This window comes from Etheostoma spectabile, chromosome 22 (assembly GCF_008692095.1).
Source record: "Etheostoma spectabile isolate EspeVRDwgs_2016 chromosome 22, UIUC_Espe_1.0, whole genome shotgun sequence".
NCBI classification, from domain to species: domain Eukaryota; kingdom Metazoa; phylum Chordata; class Actinopteri; order Perciformes; family Percidae; genus Etheostoma; species Etheostoma spectabile.
In genome coordinates, this window is record NC_045754.1 from 2,969,391 (window position 1) to 2,988,196 (window position 18,806).

The 18,806-nt window shown below is 42.6% G+C and overlaps 1 protein-coding gene and 1 non-coding gene across 2 annotated transcripts; one reads left to right on the plus strand and one right to left on the minus strand.

The window, feature by feature from the left end:
* Window positions 1-299: 299 nt before the first annotated feature.
* mtpap (mitochondrial poly(A) polymerase) lies at window positions 300-12,301 on the plus strand. Its single transcript, XM_032503397.1, is given in 11 exon segments — window positions 300-406; window positions 409-495; window positions 1,100-1,266; window positions 1,393-1,626; window positions 2,933-3,053; window positions 3,056-3,156; window positions 4,992-5,203; window positions 6,304-6,530; window positions 7,857-7,949; window positions 8,055-8,128; window positions 11,237-12,301. Coding segments are annotated over 11 exon segments (1,707 nt in total). The 5' UTR covers window positions 300-348; the 3' UTR covers window positions 11,570-12,301.
* Window positions 12,302-13,122: 821 nt separating this feature from the next.
* Window positions 13,123-13,194, minus strand: trnae-cuc (transfer RNA glutamic acid (anticodon CUC)). The gene has a single exon. It is a non-coding gene; the product is annotated as a tRNA-Glu (tRNA).
* Window positions 13,195-18,806: the final 5,612 nt, after the last annotated feature.

Below are 18,806 nucleotides of genomic sequence, written 5' to 3' on the forward strand. Positions count from 1 at the left end.
CATGTGGCTTGACTGCTAAAACACAGGCCATCACCTTCCGCAGAACTGTTGGGTGTTTTCCTGTGGGAAAATGTGTTGTGTTGTTTTTTTTTTCTTTCCAATGCAACGTTTAAAAGAGGTCATAATAGAAATGTCCACCCTCCATTACAGATTATAATATATTCGCATATTCATTAGACATAGAAAAAGTCAAATGACATATTTCATAAAGTCATATGTGACTGTAATAGCTACCAATGACACAGTAGAAGCCGATCATCTAGGTCTGCAAGTATTTCTCAGACATATTTTATTTATCGCCACGTAAGATTTGGTACCTCTCTGTTGCCGTAGACAAAAACCGCACGCATGCGCATTTCCGTTTATTACGGGGCAGCAATGGCGTCCCCCTTTGCAGTGTGCAGGTTGGGGGAAGGGGCCGCCTGGTGAAGTGTCTACAGAAGGTCGAATCATTTCTTCACAGGAATGTTGGAACAGACGTTGTCGCTGCCCAAGGTGAAGCACTAGTTTATTACATTTTAACAAGCTGTTAAATAAACCTAGTTAGCCTACTTGCTAGCCCTGTCTCCTGTATAGTGACCGTCATTCCAAACTTCATTCAGAAATGGTTATATTTTCAGTATTCTTAGCCATATATCAAAATTGGTAACTTATTTAATAGAAAACGAAAAACTGAAGAAATCACTAGGGCTCTCGGTAAAAAGCGGCACTATGTCTGTCCACCAAGGAGTCTTGAATTTGCTAGTTAAGTGAAGTCTTCTGTATGCAAAGTGATTCTATCTGTCATTGTAGATCATTTTAATAACAAGTTGCTTTGTTGATGATATTTATGCCGAATTGAAGTTTTTTCTAAGAGTTGATAGAAACTCACTTATGAAAATAGTTGTATGTGTTTTTTGCCTTGCAGAAACAATCTTAGAAGTGCCACACACTGTAAAATAATTTTGAAGTTTGGAGTTGCGTTCAGGAGCCACTGAAGCGCAAACTTGTGTAACAAATAGTACTGAAGTCTAACTTAAATATAACAAAGGAGAAGATGAAAGTTATTCATGTAATCGTTGGATATTCTGCTGATATTCTGCTGCTTCTTTGTTGTCAGAAGAAAGGCATGGATGCAAATCTTTGCATGCTGTCCAGGCGGAGGGACAAGAACAAGCAGAGAGGTCCGTTCTCATCAGCTGCCACTCCAGAACCAATGAGAAAAAGTTCCTCAAGTATATATCAAGACATGGAGATATCAAGAAGTACTTTTTTTATGAAAGTTATGTAAGTGAACTCTCTACTCAGCAATAAGCATTGTTTTCCAACATATTTTAAGACACATACGAAAAACTTTGCTGTCATGCTCCGATTTGATTGGATGATGAAGTTGTGTGTATACTTATTTTCTAGGGCTTGTATGCTGTGGTTGAATTTGCCAACCGGGAAAGTGTTGCCTCGTTGTTTGAAGGGGCCGCCATCCCTAGCGGCAGCCATGAATCCACTGTGCCTTTTAAATCCAGGCTGCTGTCGCTAAGGAACGTCGGATTGGCTGACTCATCAAACCAGCAGTCAGGCCAACAGTGCCAACCGCAAACACCCATTCCCATCAACGAGCTCATACTGAGGCTGTCCAAAGAGGAGAGTGTAAGTGGTTGGGTTATCACGCCCAGATTTACAGGTCAGATTAAAGGATTCATCCAGCCAATGTGTGAATTAGGGCTGAATGATATGGCAATATAATATTTTGCGGTCTCTTTAGACCACTATTTGAATTCAGATTTCCTATTGGATTTCTTATTCAAAGTTCCTCATCTTCGTCTATCTTCTTCCTTATCTATAATGTTATTATTAGTAGTAGTAGTGTTTTTTTTTGTTTTTAGCACGAAGCAAAGGGCCGCCGGTCGGAGTATTAGTATTGTTGTTGAACAGTAAATATGAATCTTACTGATCTCTAGTCAGTAACAGTAGTGTAACAAATCACACACTGACTACGGCTCTACCACTTGAAAATATGGGAAGTACAAACTGAAACCTACACCGTGCATTTACTACAATTTAAAAACGTTACCACCAATTTGTTTTCTGCTCCGATCACCAACACCTGTCTGCTCTGATCCACCATCTCTCTCTCTCTCTCTCGCTCAACCAAACACTCACTATGCACACATTACATTACTTGTACAAAAATCTAATTTGTAAACATAAATCACAGTTGAAACTGGCCTGGGGCCATTTTCACACATTAGTACTGCTAGCGTCAAACTTTTTTTTACAAGTGGTTTTCTTCATCTGCTTTCATTCGCATATGTCCCATGGAGCGTAGCGCAGTGTGTGTGCACGTGAACCCCCCCCAGGGCCAGTTGTTTCCAAACCTTCTTGTTGGGTTGATTGCGTAACACTTAAGTCTATATCGACGATGTTTCGTTCACGGGATTGATCCGGTGCTTACGGAGGTCCGGCCGAATGTCTCTCATCTTTGCTTATTAATTCTTTTTGAGTAAAATTCTCATCATACACTCAACAGCCATTCTAATCCCAGAGCTCGCCTCCCTACGTGCACATGTTCCACCAAAACCAGTTCCTTCCCGAAGCTATTTTGCAGAGGCACCGTGACTCCGTCCGACGCTTAGCACCACCCATGACGATTGGGATTGATTTAAAGAAATGCCAATAAACCAGAGCACGTTTCCATCCCGGGATGCTGTGTGGACTAGCCAGACCCTCCTCTGCAGCGCTTTGGAGGAAGGTCTGGCAATGCAAGACTATGTAACACAATACCACTTTTGCAATTTAAAAATTGCATTCTTTTACATTGCTGTATCGATTTGAATGTATTTCAATTTAATTTAATAAATCTAGTGTGAATCCATTCCAATAAATTCAATTGCAGTAGGATTTTTGCATCAAGGATTGTGTTAATCATGGCCTCTGTCTGTCTGTCTACTCTCAGATAGACCAACAGATAACCTCCCTGACAGACGTCTATCAGCTCACAGAGGAGAATAGCCGACTACGTTTCCTCGTCTGCTCTCTGCTCAAGGACATTGCGGCTGCGTACTTCCCAGAATGCACATCAAGCCCTTTGGCTCATCAGTGAACGGCTTTGGAAAGCTGGGCTGTGACCTGGACATGTTCCTGGACCTGGATGGCATCAGTGGGAGAAATGCAAAGATGGTAATAGTGGGAGTTTGGGGGTCATCTTTCAGTAGGTGCCTTTAGACTAAATGAGGTGAAAACCAAAACCACTAGCCGTGTCATGTGTTCATGACAGTGTCATGCATAGAGTATTTGTCCTTGTTAAGGGGAGCATTTATTAATTTCATAATCATTTTGTTAAAAAAGCTAAACAACCTTTAGGCTGTAGTATCAGGAGCAATAATAAGGACTTTGGTCTTATCTTCATCAAGCTGTAAAAAATTGTTCAACCATCCAGTGCTTAATGGAAGACAAACATTTGAGCAATTCCATCACTTTGTCTCTTCCGGGTTAAAAGAAACATAGAGCTAAATGTCGTAATCATAATAATGAATTATGGATTTGTCAACAACTACAGTGGTGCTCATGGGGTACTTTCCATAAGATTATTTCTCAATGCAAATCAAACCAGCGATTAGGCTAACTATAATCAAACCATTCCATGGTGAAGGGTATGTAATGATGTGTGGTGTGGGGGGGGGGGGGGGCTGTTTTAATTCTAAAGGCCAAGGAAACTTTATCAGGATGCATTGTACCCTGATCCATGAAATAACTGTCCTTTAATACTAAAAATCTGCCTACTTCTATGGGAATTTAACATAGAGGTGTTTATACTCATGCCCCCTGTATTTTAAGGAAGGACATTTAAAGCCCATGTTGCAGGTTTAATTTTGCAACGAATTTGTGCAATTTGCTTGTTGGTAGTCAATATTTGAACTGTTATCAATTGTATTTGATAGTGTAGGATGTCGCAAAACTGAATATAATACGAAAAGTCGGCACAATTTTACAGTGTTTCCTTCTTTCCCCCCACAATGCATTGCATGACGTCACGTTGGGGAGCAAACAGAGCAGCCTTCGTTGTATTTACCACTGGTCTGGCCTGATGTGGCTTCTGGTCTTTTAATATTAACAGTCTATGGTCTCGACCGAGTCCATGTGACTTTATTATAGCTATAATAATATTGGAGGGAAAGTGAAACACAGCTTAGACGGGGATTTTGTTTTTGTTATTTATTATTATCATTTATTCACAAACAAAATTGGTGTCCTTTTAAAGGTTGGATTTTTCCTCTCTTTTTTTTTTTTTTTTAATTAAGGCATTAAGATCAATTTCCCAAAGATGCTTTTTTTTTTTTTTTATTCCTCTTTTTAGTCAACTTTAGCATGGGTTCCTAAACTTATGAGCACCACTGTATAACCCCTCCTGTGGGCACCCATAGTGGAGGCTGGTGTATAAATAGATAATGAATGACGATATAATAACACTCAGTTGTAACAAAAACGTTGTCTTCATAGAGTAAGTTATAATTGTTGACAGATACTTTACATTATTGAACACTTAGAAATGTCCATATATCTGCGTACAACTGCATTTTAGTGTGTTATAAACCATTTTATAAATGTTTGTATACTGGTCATAAAGGTTAAAGTTGAAGTCAAATGTAACCACAATAATACACTAGACTGGTTCAGGTCCCTGTTGATTTATGTGAACCAGACACCGAATTCCTACCAAATCAAGGTGGTTGTTCTTTGAAAACTCGTACAATAAGCAATATATTGAGATTACAAAAACGTATGTATCCTCATCATGATTTATCACCAATGGGCACAGTTTTGCTATAATTGTCACATCTATCAAAAGCAAAGCATGTGTGTTTTTTAGAACTTTGGTGTGCACAATGTAATGCATATATAGTACACTGGGAAATTGGCAGTCTGAATAAAATGGTACAGAATTAATATAGTGCACTAGGTAGGGAGTGGAGAGGAATTTAGGACCATTAAACATCTCTGAACTTTCTGCGCAGCCAAAATCCGGTCTGGCCCTGGAGTATCAGATGAAGAGGGCCAACTCGGAGCGGGCCGTCACCCAGAGCATCCTGTCCGTCATTGGGGAGTGTGTGGACCAGTTTGGGCCGGGGTGTGTGGGGGTGCAGAAGATTCTCAACGCACGATGCCCCCTGGTCCGTTTCGCCCACCAGCCCTCTGGTTTTCAGTGTGACCTCACAGCAAACAACAGGTAGTCACCCTGTGCACATGTGTCGTGAGACCAAGCCTGTTTGCCATACAACAGTACGAACAGTGATTTGTCATGGCTCTGGTATTAGAGTGGTTCATTAAAGAATGGGTCAGTTTCAGAAGGGGTATAACTTGAAATGTCAGTCAGAGTTGGTCATACGGCTCTCCACAGAAACTGCTAGTTTTATGTCGTGGCAAAAGCCCCAAACAGAAACCTGACTCCGACAGGAAGTGCTGTGATGGCACGGTTGCGTGCATGCCACAGTGAAACTGAACAGAAGGGCCAAAGAGGGGGCTTGTTTGTGTTTCACTTCTTCCCTTTCAACATTAAAGGTATGTACACAAACACGTACACACTTGCTAACGTACAGAAAACCACTTTGCAGTTTCTAAGGAAATGGGGGTTGAACCACAGGTTGTGGGTGGATGTGAGGGGGACTTTTCTCAAATGTGTGTGGGTGTGTGTGTGTGTGTGGTGTGTGTGTGTGTGTGTGTGTGTGTGTGTGGGGTGTGTGTGTGTGTGTGTGTGTGTGTGTGGTGTGTGTGTGTGTGTGTGTGTGTGTGTGTGTGTGTGTGTGTGTGTGGTGTGTTGTGTGTGTGTGTGTGTGGTGTGTGTGTGTGTGTGTGTGTGTGTGTGTGTGTGTGTGTGTGTGTGTGTGTGTGTGTTTTAACAAGCTGAAGGCTGCTCTCTAGTGGTGGTTTTGTTATGGTTCAGTTTCCCTGACCCTTGACATTCAACATAAGAGTATTTTGTGTTCTGTACTGAGGAGGCATTGGGGTCAAAAATATTTTCAAATGATGCTAAATATATGTCCAAATACAAGCACTTAAGGGGATGAAGAAGACGGGCAGCATGTCCTTATTGGCTGTCCCAGAGCAGGACAGTGGATTTCTATCCAGTAATTTTATGCTAAAAAGCAAAGCAAACAAAATGCAGTAAATATCAAATATTTAAATATTTACCCAGTGAGGTGTCCTTCCTGCACTTGCATTGGAAGTCTCCACACTCCAAATGCTGAAAGGAAAATCCACAACTAAGGCCTGTGAAAAACATGCAGCAGAGTAAAACAGTGGTCGTGTCTCTGTATGTTCTCTCCACAGGGTGGCGATGAAGAGCACGGAGCTGCTCTACCTGTACGGAGAGCTGGACCCGCGGGTCCGTTGTCTGGTGTTCACCGTGCGCTGTTGGGCCCGAGCTCACGGCATCACCAGCAGCATCCCTGGCGCCTGGATCACCAACTTCTCCCTCACCGTCATGCTGCTGTTCTTCCTGCAGAGGAGGAGCCCTCCCATCATCCCCACCCTGGACCACCTCAGGGACCTCGCAGGTACCACCCAGCACCACATCTCACACAGTAGACTAAATAACCTAAATGATGATTTGATCATCCGACTAGATGTTGGTAATCTACTCATCATTTTAACTTTAAACTAATTATTTCAGCAATAATATTTACCATCAGGATTTTAAGAGAGTATGTTTTCAAGGGATTTTGGCGTGTGAGCCCTTAAAACCAACGACAATGCGTCTTCTTCACATATGTGTTTGCATCATATTGACTTAGTGACATTTTTTTAATCTTTAAAGATGAAGTTATCTCATAATTCATGGACAACATAGATGACATGCAGGAAAGGGCCACAGGTCGGAAACACACCCACTACCTCTGCGTCAAGGACTGAGCCTCTAGGATAGACTTGTGTTAACACTAGGCCACCCTCCCTTTTTTTCTGTTTTTTTTAAATTTTTTTCTTTTTTTAATGAAAATGACAATAATGATCCAAAAAGGATTCCCTCCAGTATCGTGAATCATATAGCACAGGGTACGTTTTTTAAAAACTTAACGCAGACAGCGTTTGTTGATATGATATTAATGGCGCGGCGAAAGCGGTCGAGGTGCTGTTGACGTTACACTTCCTCTGAGACAAGCGGGTACAGCAAAAAGACAATTCAGGCAGCAAACCCCACCTTAATTAACTAATTTTCTGCGGGAAACCCTGAATCACAATATCAGTATAATAATTGCAATTAGATATTTTGATCACATCGTGCAGCCCTACTTAGAGCATACCTTACTATGCTATATTACCGTGTAGACATCTGTAATAAATGTGTCCACCAGCGCGCCTGTGTGCCTGCAAGTCCACTGCAGTCCCTCCATCTCTCCCTCCCTCTGTCCCTCTGTCACCTTGGCTGCCTGATAATTGCCTTCCAAAAGCAATCTACCCCCCCCACCTCCTCACCCCTCTTCCCCACCCCTCCTCCTTGGCCCCGTTTAGCGCAGACTCTATCACACAGAGTGCTTACAGGGCAATAAAGGGCCCATCGCTCTGGGAAGGTCAATGACCCCGCCTCCTCTGGACAGACACGCGCGAACGTACAGGCGCACCCCCACCACCAGCCCCATCGTGGTGAAGGAGACTGTTAACAAGGGCATTGCTGGAGCAGCAAACCAGCCAAGCGAGGACATGATCCAGGCCCCCCTTTTTTTCTCTTTTCTTCGTACATGCACCTGCTCTCTCTCCGTCTCCCTGTGTCTTTCAGTCCCCTCCCCATGAATGCACCGACACCATCCATCTGTGTCTAGTTTATGGCCATCATAGGCATGTAAAGGCAGTAATTTACCGTGTGTCCCCCACTCCCGTCCCACAAGGTCCCGCCGACAAGAGCGTGATTGAGGGGAACGATTGCACGTTTGTCAGCGACTTCAGCAAGATCCAGCTCCAGAGCAACACAGAAACACTCGGTGAGCACAGGAGCGTAGAAACAGGGCGGCAGGGCTACAATTCACTTTGATTGATACTAAGATTTCTGTTAGCCGCTAACTTGACTTTTTCTTGCTTTGTCTCAGAGCAACTTCTGGGCGAATTCTTTGAGTTCTACGCCACCTTTGCATTCAGCAAGATGTCCATAAATATCAGAAAGGTATGTATGAACATTCACATCCAAGTCCCCTAACAAAGAAGCAAAGAATTTGCACAGTAATGACAGTTTAGATTATCTTTCGATTGTTAAGATAATCTAAAGCGGCTTTTTTTATAATGATAATATAAGACAATGTGAAAGGGGCCGCACCTAGTGATGACCCTACAGGGAATTATCGCCTGACTCTGCAGCTCCCCTCATCTTTACGGAGCTGTATTGTGAGTTTCAGGTCAATGTTCAGCTATCTGGCAAAAAAGTCACTGTTTGGGTTCACTCTCATCGCTCTCATAGTATTCTCATAGTAAAAACCTACTCTACGCTAACTATTCAGTTAAAAAAAACTATTATAATTTCCCGTACATGAATAAAGACATTTTCCCCCCAAGTTGATGCAGAAAAGGCACAAATTGTTGCAGAAAAATTTGCCTGAATGCAGGAAATTAAGTGTTTGATATGCTCAAATTTCAATGCCCGCCCCCCCCCAATGTTGGACCCAATGTCACGCCCTTGGGACCATCTTTAGACATCGGGGTCAGCCGATGGCTGATAAATGCCGCCGATTTATTTTGGTCGATATGTACTTGTTTTTAACTCTATTTGAAAGATAAAATGTAACACCAATAATCACTTAAGATACACAATTTCTCAACAAAAACATTTATTGAACACTCGACCAATTCCCCTATCACCCTAAAGTAGGATTTATGCTTATGTGGGGGCTCTACGCAGAACGTTCGCTCTGAAGGTTTTACCTGTGCGTCGTTCTAGCGTATCTCTTAAAGAGATTAGCAGGCCTGGTGTGTGTGTGTGTGTGTGTGTGGTGTGTGTGTGTGTGTGTTGTGTGTGGTGTGTGTGTGTGTGGTGGTGGTGAGGAGTGTAGGGTGGGTGTAGTTTCAGGGCGAGTGCCTAATTTAGGAGGATTAGTTGAGAGAAACAAGGGTCTCCCTGTTCTTTCTGGCCACGGTGGGAAATCTGTAGCAGGAAACCGTTAACCCTTGATTTCATGTTGTTTATGGAGAAAGAGAACCAGGAAATGAGTGGTGTGTAATCACAGTAGTTTGCCAAATGCTGAATGACAGATGCTAAAGAGTTGTTTATGATTTTGAGAGAGTGTCAATGTTATTTAGTTTGTCCACCAGAGAGCACTGTCCCTTCTTAAAAATAAAATGTAAGGGATCCTGATCAAATAGTTTAAGTTTAATGTATATGTTTATGTATTTAAAAAGTGCACATTGGCCATAAATTGTGTTTTTGTAACTCTCTAATACCTTTTTAATGGTAACCGCCTCCAAAATCCTCACAAAATGGTCCGTCCAGCCCTAAGTCTATCCTGCTTCTTGGATGGCATCTAATTTTACCTGAAAATGAAATTATTGCATCACTGAGAAACCTGAGAACATAAAAAAGTATATTCAGGAAGAACTTTAGCGCGCTTTTCCTCCCAGCCTCAGAGCTGAGAAATCTGTTGGTAATAAAGACATTGTTTGTTGGATGCCGTCTTCCCACACACACCCACACACACACACACACACACACACACACACACACACACCACACACACACACACACACACACACACCACACACACAGAAGATGACAGCTGTCCTTGTCATATGTGATTGATGCCAGCCCCTCAGGGCCCGGCGCCCTTGAGTTGCAATCCCAATTAAGAGCTCCGTCAGGCAAAGTGTAAACAAACACATATTTATTCTATTTAGACCCATATCCAGTCTGTTGCTGCCTGTGGAACACTTTTTGTAGGCACTGAAAGAGTGTTGACGGTGGAATTTTGGAACTTTAAAAACATGAAATGGAGAGAAAAGATCAAGCCAAAAGTGTTGGGGGTCTCCTTCCAATGTCTGAAAGATAATATCAATGGGAACTATTCAAGGCGGACTCTTCCTGTCTAGCTAGGGTGGCAGTAGCTCAGTCCGTGGGGCGTTAGGTTGGGAACCGGAAGGTTGCAGGTTCTAGTCCCCATACGGACTCGTAGCTGGAGAGATACCAGTTCACCTCCAGGGCACTGCTTGGGGCACCTTGTCATGGGCAGCCCCCCCCCCCCACTCTGACATCTCTCCATTTAGTGCATGTAATGGTACTGAGCATGTGTGTAATTCAGGCTTGTGTGTAATAACAACAGAGTGCAAATTATAATTTCCCTTTGCGGGATTAATGAAGTGTATATTATTATTATTTATTATAAGGTGTGCAGGTTAGTTCATTAACCTACCTCTAAAACCTGTAACATTTAATGATATCCTATTTATCATCTATTAAGTTGCTCCGAGAAATTGAGTTTTTTAAAAAGCAGGTGTTGCAGATGTGGAGATGCAGAGACTTTGCTAGTGCTTCAATGGAGTTTTAATGAATTGATGTCACTGGGAAAGAGAGACCCTGCAGCTTCATATATGAGACTAATGTCAAGTTTGACTCAGCAGAGGAAGGCTGCAGGTAGACTGTGGCCGTGACCCATGCATACAGGCTTTCACCAGTGAAGCAACAGCCGTAAATCTGCTTTACTGTGTTCCAATTCTCCAGTTTGCTCTGCTCCTCTGACTGATGGCTTTATGCTGCCATCGCTCACACACACACACACACACACACACACACCTCCAACCCTTTATCCTTTCAGCCTCTTTATCCTTAGACTTTACACTGGAAACCGCATGCAAAGTACCATGGGAGGTTCTTGACATCTCTCTGACCCACATATTGATGGTTCATTTGATGGCCATGACTGATAGATTCATGTAAAGATCATGCATGCTTCTTTTGTTTACATGTACTGTGTGCATAGTGACTTTTCATAGCAGTCATAGCAGCGCGTTCCTGTCATGTTTTTGGTTTCCCTTTTTGAATTAGTCTCACTTTTCACAAGTCAAGTCAAAATGTCTTCCAGAGCTATGTCTATGTCTTTGCCTCTCCCATCTGCTAGCCTGCTGAGAGGCGTACCAGTCAGCTATATGTTCCCCAGATACAGCCGTAAGACCTAAAAGCATAACCAACGAGACAGATGGACCCTAGCATACAGTTCATACAGGAGGGTGCTTATGGCTGCTGCTCGCATATGTTTTCAACTGCTAGCATTGTCCCATTCCCTCTGTTCAGGGCAAAGAGCAGAACAAGCCGGAGATAGCCCCGCTGCACATCCAGAACCCGTTTGAAACCTCTCTGAACGTCAGCAAGAACGTTAACGCCACACAGCTGGACCGCTTTGTGGCTTTATGTCAGGAGAGCTCCTGGCTTCTCCAGCAGAGTGACACCAACGCACCCGGAGGTGGTAATAAAGGGTCCACACCTTGGGGACTCGCTACCCTCCTCCTGCCCTCCCAGGTTGCAGGGATCAAAAGTCGCAAGAAAAGGAGACGGGAGCCCGCCAGTGAGAGGATCAAGAGCTTGCTAGAATCCTTAAAGAATACCAATCAGCAAAAGAAAAGCTAAGCTCCATCCTCCTGCTATCACTTTAACTCATGCGTTGGTGGACATCTTCTGGTGTTATTGTTATGCTGGCTCACTGAGAAGGAGAGGCTTCTGCAGTTAAATTCATCTGCTGGACTATAGTTCCAAATATGGACACTGGAGGGTGCTACTGAGGCCTGTACAGTATGTGCATATGTTTGGGACCTGGAACAATGGAGTGATTACTGTGTACATTACTATAGACTTGTCTACTCTGTTGTAATTAAAGCCAGTACTGTGGAAACTGATGCAAGTCCTGCCAGACGCTCTTTAAGAGCTAAGACTGTAGATTCACAGGTTAATTTAATTCAAAATGTGTTGTACATGGAAGTTTTTATTTACTCTGATCACTAACATCTGTTAACATCTCCAGCTAAATCATTATGGATATCTTTTTTTGTATTAATGTTACAATACAGATGGAATAATGAAGCTTTTATTGCAAACTGAAAACACTGGGTTTGATTATTATTGTGCTCCAAAACTCCATAGGCAGTAAAATGGTTATCAGATGCATCAGAAATATAAGTGAATACATCAATACTATTAGTTAAAAAGGAGGTTACAATAATAATAAACGTGATACTTTTTGTCAATTGATTGGAAAAGAAAAGAGAAAATCTTTTAGTTTTCTTCTACCTCCAGTAACTTAATAGGATAAATTACAGACATATTTATTTGACTCCTCTGTTCATCTCTGACCAGCTAGTTTTATTTATTACTATTACTAGAGCAAATAGAGGACAGCGTGGCAAGTTAGCTCACCTAAAAGCACAGGTAGCAAACTGAGCACCAGTCTTTTCACCTATACTTACTAAACTGGAGCTAATTTTCATCATAAGAACACTACACTAGAGCAAGCATCCATACCACATACAGCTATAGTATCACTGTATATAAATTATAGCTTGCAAGCTAACAGTAACACACCTCTACACTAATTAGCCATTCACAGACACTGTCTCTTCTATTACCTGCCGAGCTAGTTGTGCTTTATAAAACAGAATACAGTTATGGTAAGATTAAGATTTACTATATTAATCTTTATCCTTCACGGTACCCTTCAAGGATTGCTCCGGTGCTGCAGGAACTTCTGCCAGATGCATGTATTTTCAGTTTCATTACGCTTTCTTTTGTGTTGTAATTCTAAACTCTGGTGGGACTGTGTTGACTACGGTTCACTGCTCCTCAGATCTCTGCAGGGTAAATCCAGACAGCTAGCTAGACTATCTGTCCAATCTGAGTTTTCTCTGGCGTGACTATTTTGCAGCGGCTCTGTGCGGAGCATAGCACCGCCCATGACAATTGTGATTGGTTTCAAGGAATGCCAATAATCCAGACCACGTTTCCTCCTGTCCCCGAATGCTGTGTGACCTTCCTTCAGTGTGCTTTGCAGGAAGGTCTGGATTTGGTACCTCATTATTCCAGATACCAGTCCTCAGAATGTACTTGGTCCACACGGGGGACCTGTGCCGACGTCCTTCCGTTTGTCGAGCCACGTCAATATGGGTTGAGTCGGTGATACCCAAAAGCAGTTCCCTGACCGGGAATCGAACCCGGGCCGCGGCGGTGAGAGCGCCGAATCCTAACCACTAGACCACCAGGGACTGACAGAAGTGTTGTTAGCTAATTTTAATTTAAAAAAAATAGAAACGTTAAAAGCTAGCAAATTTTATTTCTGTTAGTTTACTGGCTGAAATGCTTTAGTTACTCCAAACGGACTTTATGGCAACAGTATTATGCATTATGGACGAATAACACAACCTCTACTGGCTGTTATAGTTTTATAATTAAATTAGCTTCAGCTTGGTGCAGTTGCTGTTTGAAAAGGCTGTTTAGCTACCTATGTTTTCAAGTAAGCTAGCTAACCACATAATCTGATGCTCTAGTCTGATGCATAAGCATGTCGTTCTTCCCTGGGGAAGATGGTGTATATAGTTTCAATGCATAATATACATAACTAAATGTGTAGGTGGTAAAGAAAAACAATTTAAAAAGCATATTTTTAGTTCCAAAGTATAAAGCCTAATATGTTTTTACAGTGTTTTTGTTGTTGTTAATGCACTCACTTATATGTTTGGCTTTGTCCGATAACCTTTTACTGCTTTTTTTGTACAGTAGAAAGAACACCAACAGCATTTTCTCTAATGTAACATCTGGATTTCAATTTTTAGAAGCAAATGATCAAAAACAGTGACATAGTGTTGCTAGCCTATGTCATATTTATATAGAAATAGACAGCCCATCAACTTGATCACCCAGATCATTGGAAACCAAAGTCAGTCAGCCAGGCAAAGTCTGTTGAATGGATCGACCCCTCTGGAAAAAAACCCACTGATTGATATGTCATGTTACGTATGTGAAGAGACATACCACTTTAACTTTTACTAATACAGTTTCCAGCTTACAATGCCCGCTAATCACAAGGAAATGTGGCTGAAACACCAAAAAAGGAATTCACATCCCTTATTTTTTTTCTTCTTTTCAAAGTTATATAACCTATAACCTGAGTGTGTGTATGTGTTTGTGATAGAGGAAGGAGAAAAGACCTCGGAGTGCATGTGTTAAGAGTGCGGGTGCAGGTTCACATCCTATGAGTTTGCCTCAGTGTGTTTGTACATGAGTGATTCAGGCCCATGGGATAGTGTTTGAAGAGCAGGGAGTGCGCAGCCCACAGCCGTTTTTCCGCCCATTGCTGTGGGAGGTCAAGGGGTGAGAGGATATACTTTTAACTACCTTCCCTCCCACCACCCATCCACCCGTTGCCACGGGGGCACGATGCAGATGGGAAGAAATGGAGTGAGGCAGAGGAGAGCCCTTTGCTCCTTCACCCCCTCCTGGTTTGGAACTTCACTCACTGTCCCTGCCTCCTCTGTTCTAGCTTTCGTTTTGCTTTCAAATTCAACGTGCCTCTCTTTTTGTTTTTTTACCTCAGTCATCTCTTTTTACTCTCAAGAGTGGCAGCGTGCTTTGAGGTTTGCAGAGTTTGTTTATTACCATAAGTAAGTTTCTGATTGATGGATCTGCTCTGGTGAAGCAACAGAGTGGTTATGAAACGCGGTGGTTAGAGAAGCGTTGGGTGGGGAAATCAACACCTCGGGAGAATTTGATGGAATGGGACTTCTGGGTGTTGTAGGGTTCATTTAAAGCAGCTAGATGTCAGTGACTAGAACCCCTGATTTGTAATTTGTGGTTTAAATGTGCTGTTCTGTTCATTATGATTTATAGACCCCTCTGGGATGGTACTTTCTTCATCCATTCACAGTTTATGGGGTAATTACAGACATAGATAGAAACTGTGGCCACTTGCCAAAAGGTTGCCACAGGTCAATGTCAATGTTAATCATAATTTTCTTTTTCTAGCTCATCTTAACCATTGAAGTGGTAGGTTTGATGCGACAGACTTTCAGCAATAAAACACTTAAAGCAACACTATGTAACTTTATGTACCTTAAAATAATGTTTCCAAAACCGTTTGACTGGTTCATCAACTCGTAACAGGGTGAACAGCACATCTGCATTAGCTTTGCGGCTCTCTACATGCTATAACCGCACTATGCAGGTTTTCCAGATCAGGTAGCGGGTCTGTAGTTCTAATGAGACATAATGGGACATCTCCGCGTCCAACCTGTAGGGGCAACGAAGCGGGAAAAGTTACATAGTGTTGCTTTAAGTCTGCAAAGGGGACCAAGGTTGTGTTTAGCTAACCTGCCTAGCAGTGACCATCCTCAGAGGTGTTTGCAGCTCATCATCATCACATTTCCCAATAAATGAGAACCCACAGTGGGTTCTCATTTATTGGGAAAACTGGTGAAAAGTCCAAGATGGATTGGCACTCCCTCAGGAAGTACAGAGGTTCAGCAGGATGATAGCCAGAGTTTATGTTGCTGCCTTTTTCTTGGCTCCAAATGGGCCTTCAGAGCCTGAAAGAATGTAAAAAGGTGGCCTGAGGGTTTGAAAAACATGGGAGGGATTTGAGGAAACACGGTGAGGCCGAAGAAGTAGGAAAAACAACAAGAAATGAAAAAGATCTTGGCACGCATGTGAGGTTGAATGCCCCTCTAAAAATGTTAAAGTCTCGGGGCAGCTTCTTTCACAGAGTGCTGTGAGCATTTGAGGGAAAACTGTTTTGCTTCTGGAGAGCATGCTGTTTGATGTGGAGGCCTTATCAGTTGGATCCCTTACCAGAAGTTATTTTATCAAGCCGTGTGATCACCACGCCACTCCTTCCACTTACCTCCACAAAGACCTGTGAGCAGTGTGGAGAACGTAATCTCCAAAGCACTTCCCCTCGCAGTTCCATGAATTGTCCCCCCGCAAGATTGTTAGCGGTGATTACGCTGGTTTCCATGGTTGAAGGACAAGCGTCTTTTGTGGCCCCTGGGGGACCCATACGCACCCTTACTCCCAGGTTTTCCACTCATCAACACCACGGTTGACGGTGGAGAGGTGGTGAGAGGGAGCAGAGAGCGCCAGAATGCACTTGACGCATGCCGAGGCTCCTGATGTCCAATTTGTGTATCTCTGTACTGGCTAGTAAATGTGCTTATTGAAAGCTACATTTAAGGGACCCCAGTCAAAATGCAACAGCCTGGATCTCCGTCGTGTCCCCTTATATCACATTGAAAACATGTGGTAAACTATTGGCAAACAACTTGATGGTTTACACTTTACCCTGTGTGGGAATGCCCGGGACTTACTGTACCATCCAACAGTACCATTGTTTCAGCGTAGGATGCATGGCTGCCTAATTGGAGCCTGGCACAGAGCTACCAGCAGCCAAAGCCCCAGAGTGGCAGTGACCGTGGTGGTTTTTCTTCCTCTCACTGGACAGTAAAGAGACTCCATCCATTCAACACTGGCCAGATCAGGCCCCTATTTCAGACCGTGACTGTATGTTGTGATGGAAGATGAACTGTCACATGGGAACACCACACACAAGCACACATGGCCATTATACCGCTGAGATCGCAACATGGGCGGGTATCCATGGAAACGCACCCCGCTCATCCAGAGCGCTCCAGCAAGCTCTCCTGGGTGCCTTTACTCCGTGACTGGAGAATGCATGGGTGATGCCTCATATATACAGTACATGTGACACCAAGTCCCCAGAGCTCAGGCTGCTGCATTTGTACCATCACTTTGTGCTTTTGATGTTTTTTCAAAGCTGACGCTGTGCCATGAAGGGGCAGAAACTGGTTTGATGAACAGTATTTGGATATAGCAGTTGAGAGTTTATTGCCTCCTTGAATAAACAAAATTAAGGTAATGCTTTAGGGTGTTTTCACACCTAAAAGTCCGGACCATCGTCTGTGTTTACTTACATCGTCTACATTTGATCCCGTTCTTTTTGGTTTCACATAGGGATTTTGCTAGCGCACTAAAGAACTTTCCATGACCAACCTACGGCGTGTCGTCACTACGTATGTGTGTTGCGCCTCCCTTTGATTGGTGAGTAGACGGGCGTGTGTCTGACGTTGTCGTGTCGTCATTTCGGTATTTTGGTAATTTTTTGGCGGGTAGTCTGACTGAACAAATGAATGTGCTAATCCCAATTGGGTTATTATTATTATTGCTGTACCGTTCGCTCATAACCTCTCTCTTTCATCCGCTCACAATTTATTTTAGTAAATGTTGCCATTTTTGTGAGTGTTTTCGCATTAACTTTTAATATTTTCGTTTGACCAAATTTAAATTAAATATCTAATCTCCTCCTCTCCCCACGTACTTCCACGACTCATTGTTTTCTTGTCCTAGTGTTTTTTTTCTTCTTTTTCTTCTATGGTACGTAGTTACCTAACTTCCTATAATTGGTCCGAACCAACCAAAAAGTGTTTTCATAGTGCAAATGAACCGAACCATAGTTCACTTTGGTCCAAACTGAGACCACCTCTTTTGATTGGACCAAAATTTGGTCTTTTGATCCTGACCAGGGTCCGAGTCACCTTTCTCACATGCGATTTTGGTTCGGGCCAAACTGGAAAGTCTGAAAGTCCAGACCAAATATTGTAGTTGTGAAAATGCCCTTACTTTCCAGGTCTGTACTTTCCTTATAATTTCCTGGGTCATGTTATGGAAAAAACTAATGTGTCACTTGTTACAGGCAAACAGGGGTACTTCATTAAACTGCCCTTTCCTGTAGACATATTTGTTATTTTTTAGGGCCGTAACGATACACCACGGTTCGTATCACAATTTTTGACCCACAATTCAATAAAAACCTTGGTTCTTTTTTTGGGGGCGTGGGGGGAGGGTTCTCAGTAAACGTAATACAAGTGTTTTCCTGCCACATGGCATTGTTTTGTCATTGATTACATCCCACTTTACAACACGGTTATACAACAGATACCTTATTTTTTTGATATTGATTGATTTCAATATCGATCGATCAAACACCGAAGATTCTTTTTGTACCTTAAATAATGTTCCCAAAATCATTTCAGTGGTTCATTAACTCGTTGGAATGAGACATAAGACTAATGGTAATGGTAACAGTAATGGACATTTCCGTTCCCCCTACTGTGAAGATGCTGGTTGACTAGTAGCTAATGTTATTCTTGGTGGGTAAACGACATTGTTTATTTTTTTAGTTTAAATACGCCAGTGTAGAATGACTATATAATAAGGTCCAAATTACATACTTCTTACCGGGAAATTGCTGGGATAATTTTCAGAAAATTGTGGGTAATCAGTGACCCCCACTACTCTTATTGTATTTAATCACCAAATATCCTGTTCAGTTTGATCAAGATTCTGTTATAAGTGTTACGTCAAGGCAGATCTTCTAAACTATTACTGAGTTTTGACAAAGTTCATTTTTAACTCTTCTGCCTGTGTTTGCAATATAGTAACGCAAAGTCAAGAAAACTGATTTGATTTTCGAAATGAAAATGTACTGTTAGTGTGCATAGACAATGCTATTCCAAGGACAGTAGGCTACAGTGTTGGGGTTGTAGAGATAATAATGTTGGCCCTGTGCTGGGTGTTTGATCGCTAACATCCCCTCTCCCTCCGCATCCTCATGAGCCAGATTTTGTCTCCCTTTTCTATAAGAGCTTAATCTACAGTCTGCACCGCAGCCAGTTGGGGCCTTATCAGCTGTGTGAGTGCCTGCATATCAGCTCCAGCCTTGGCTCCCTTTGCTGGACAGACCTGGCTGTGTAGATAGACGCTCATATGGACATGCATAATATGCAACGCCACAAGGCTAGTTATAGTT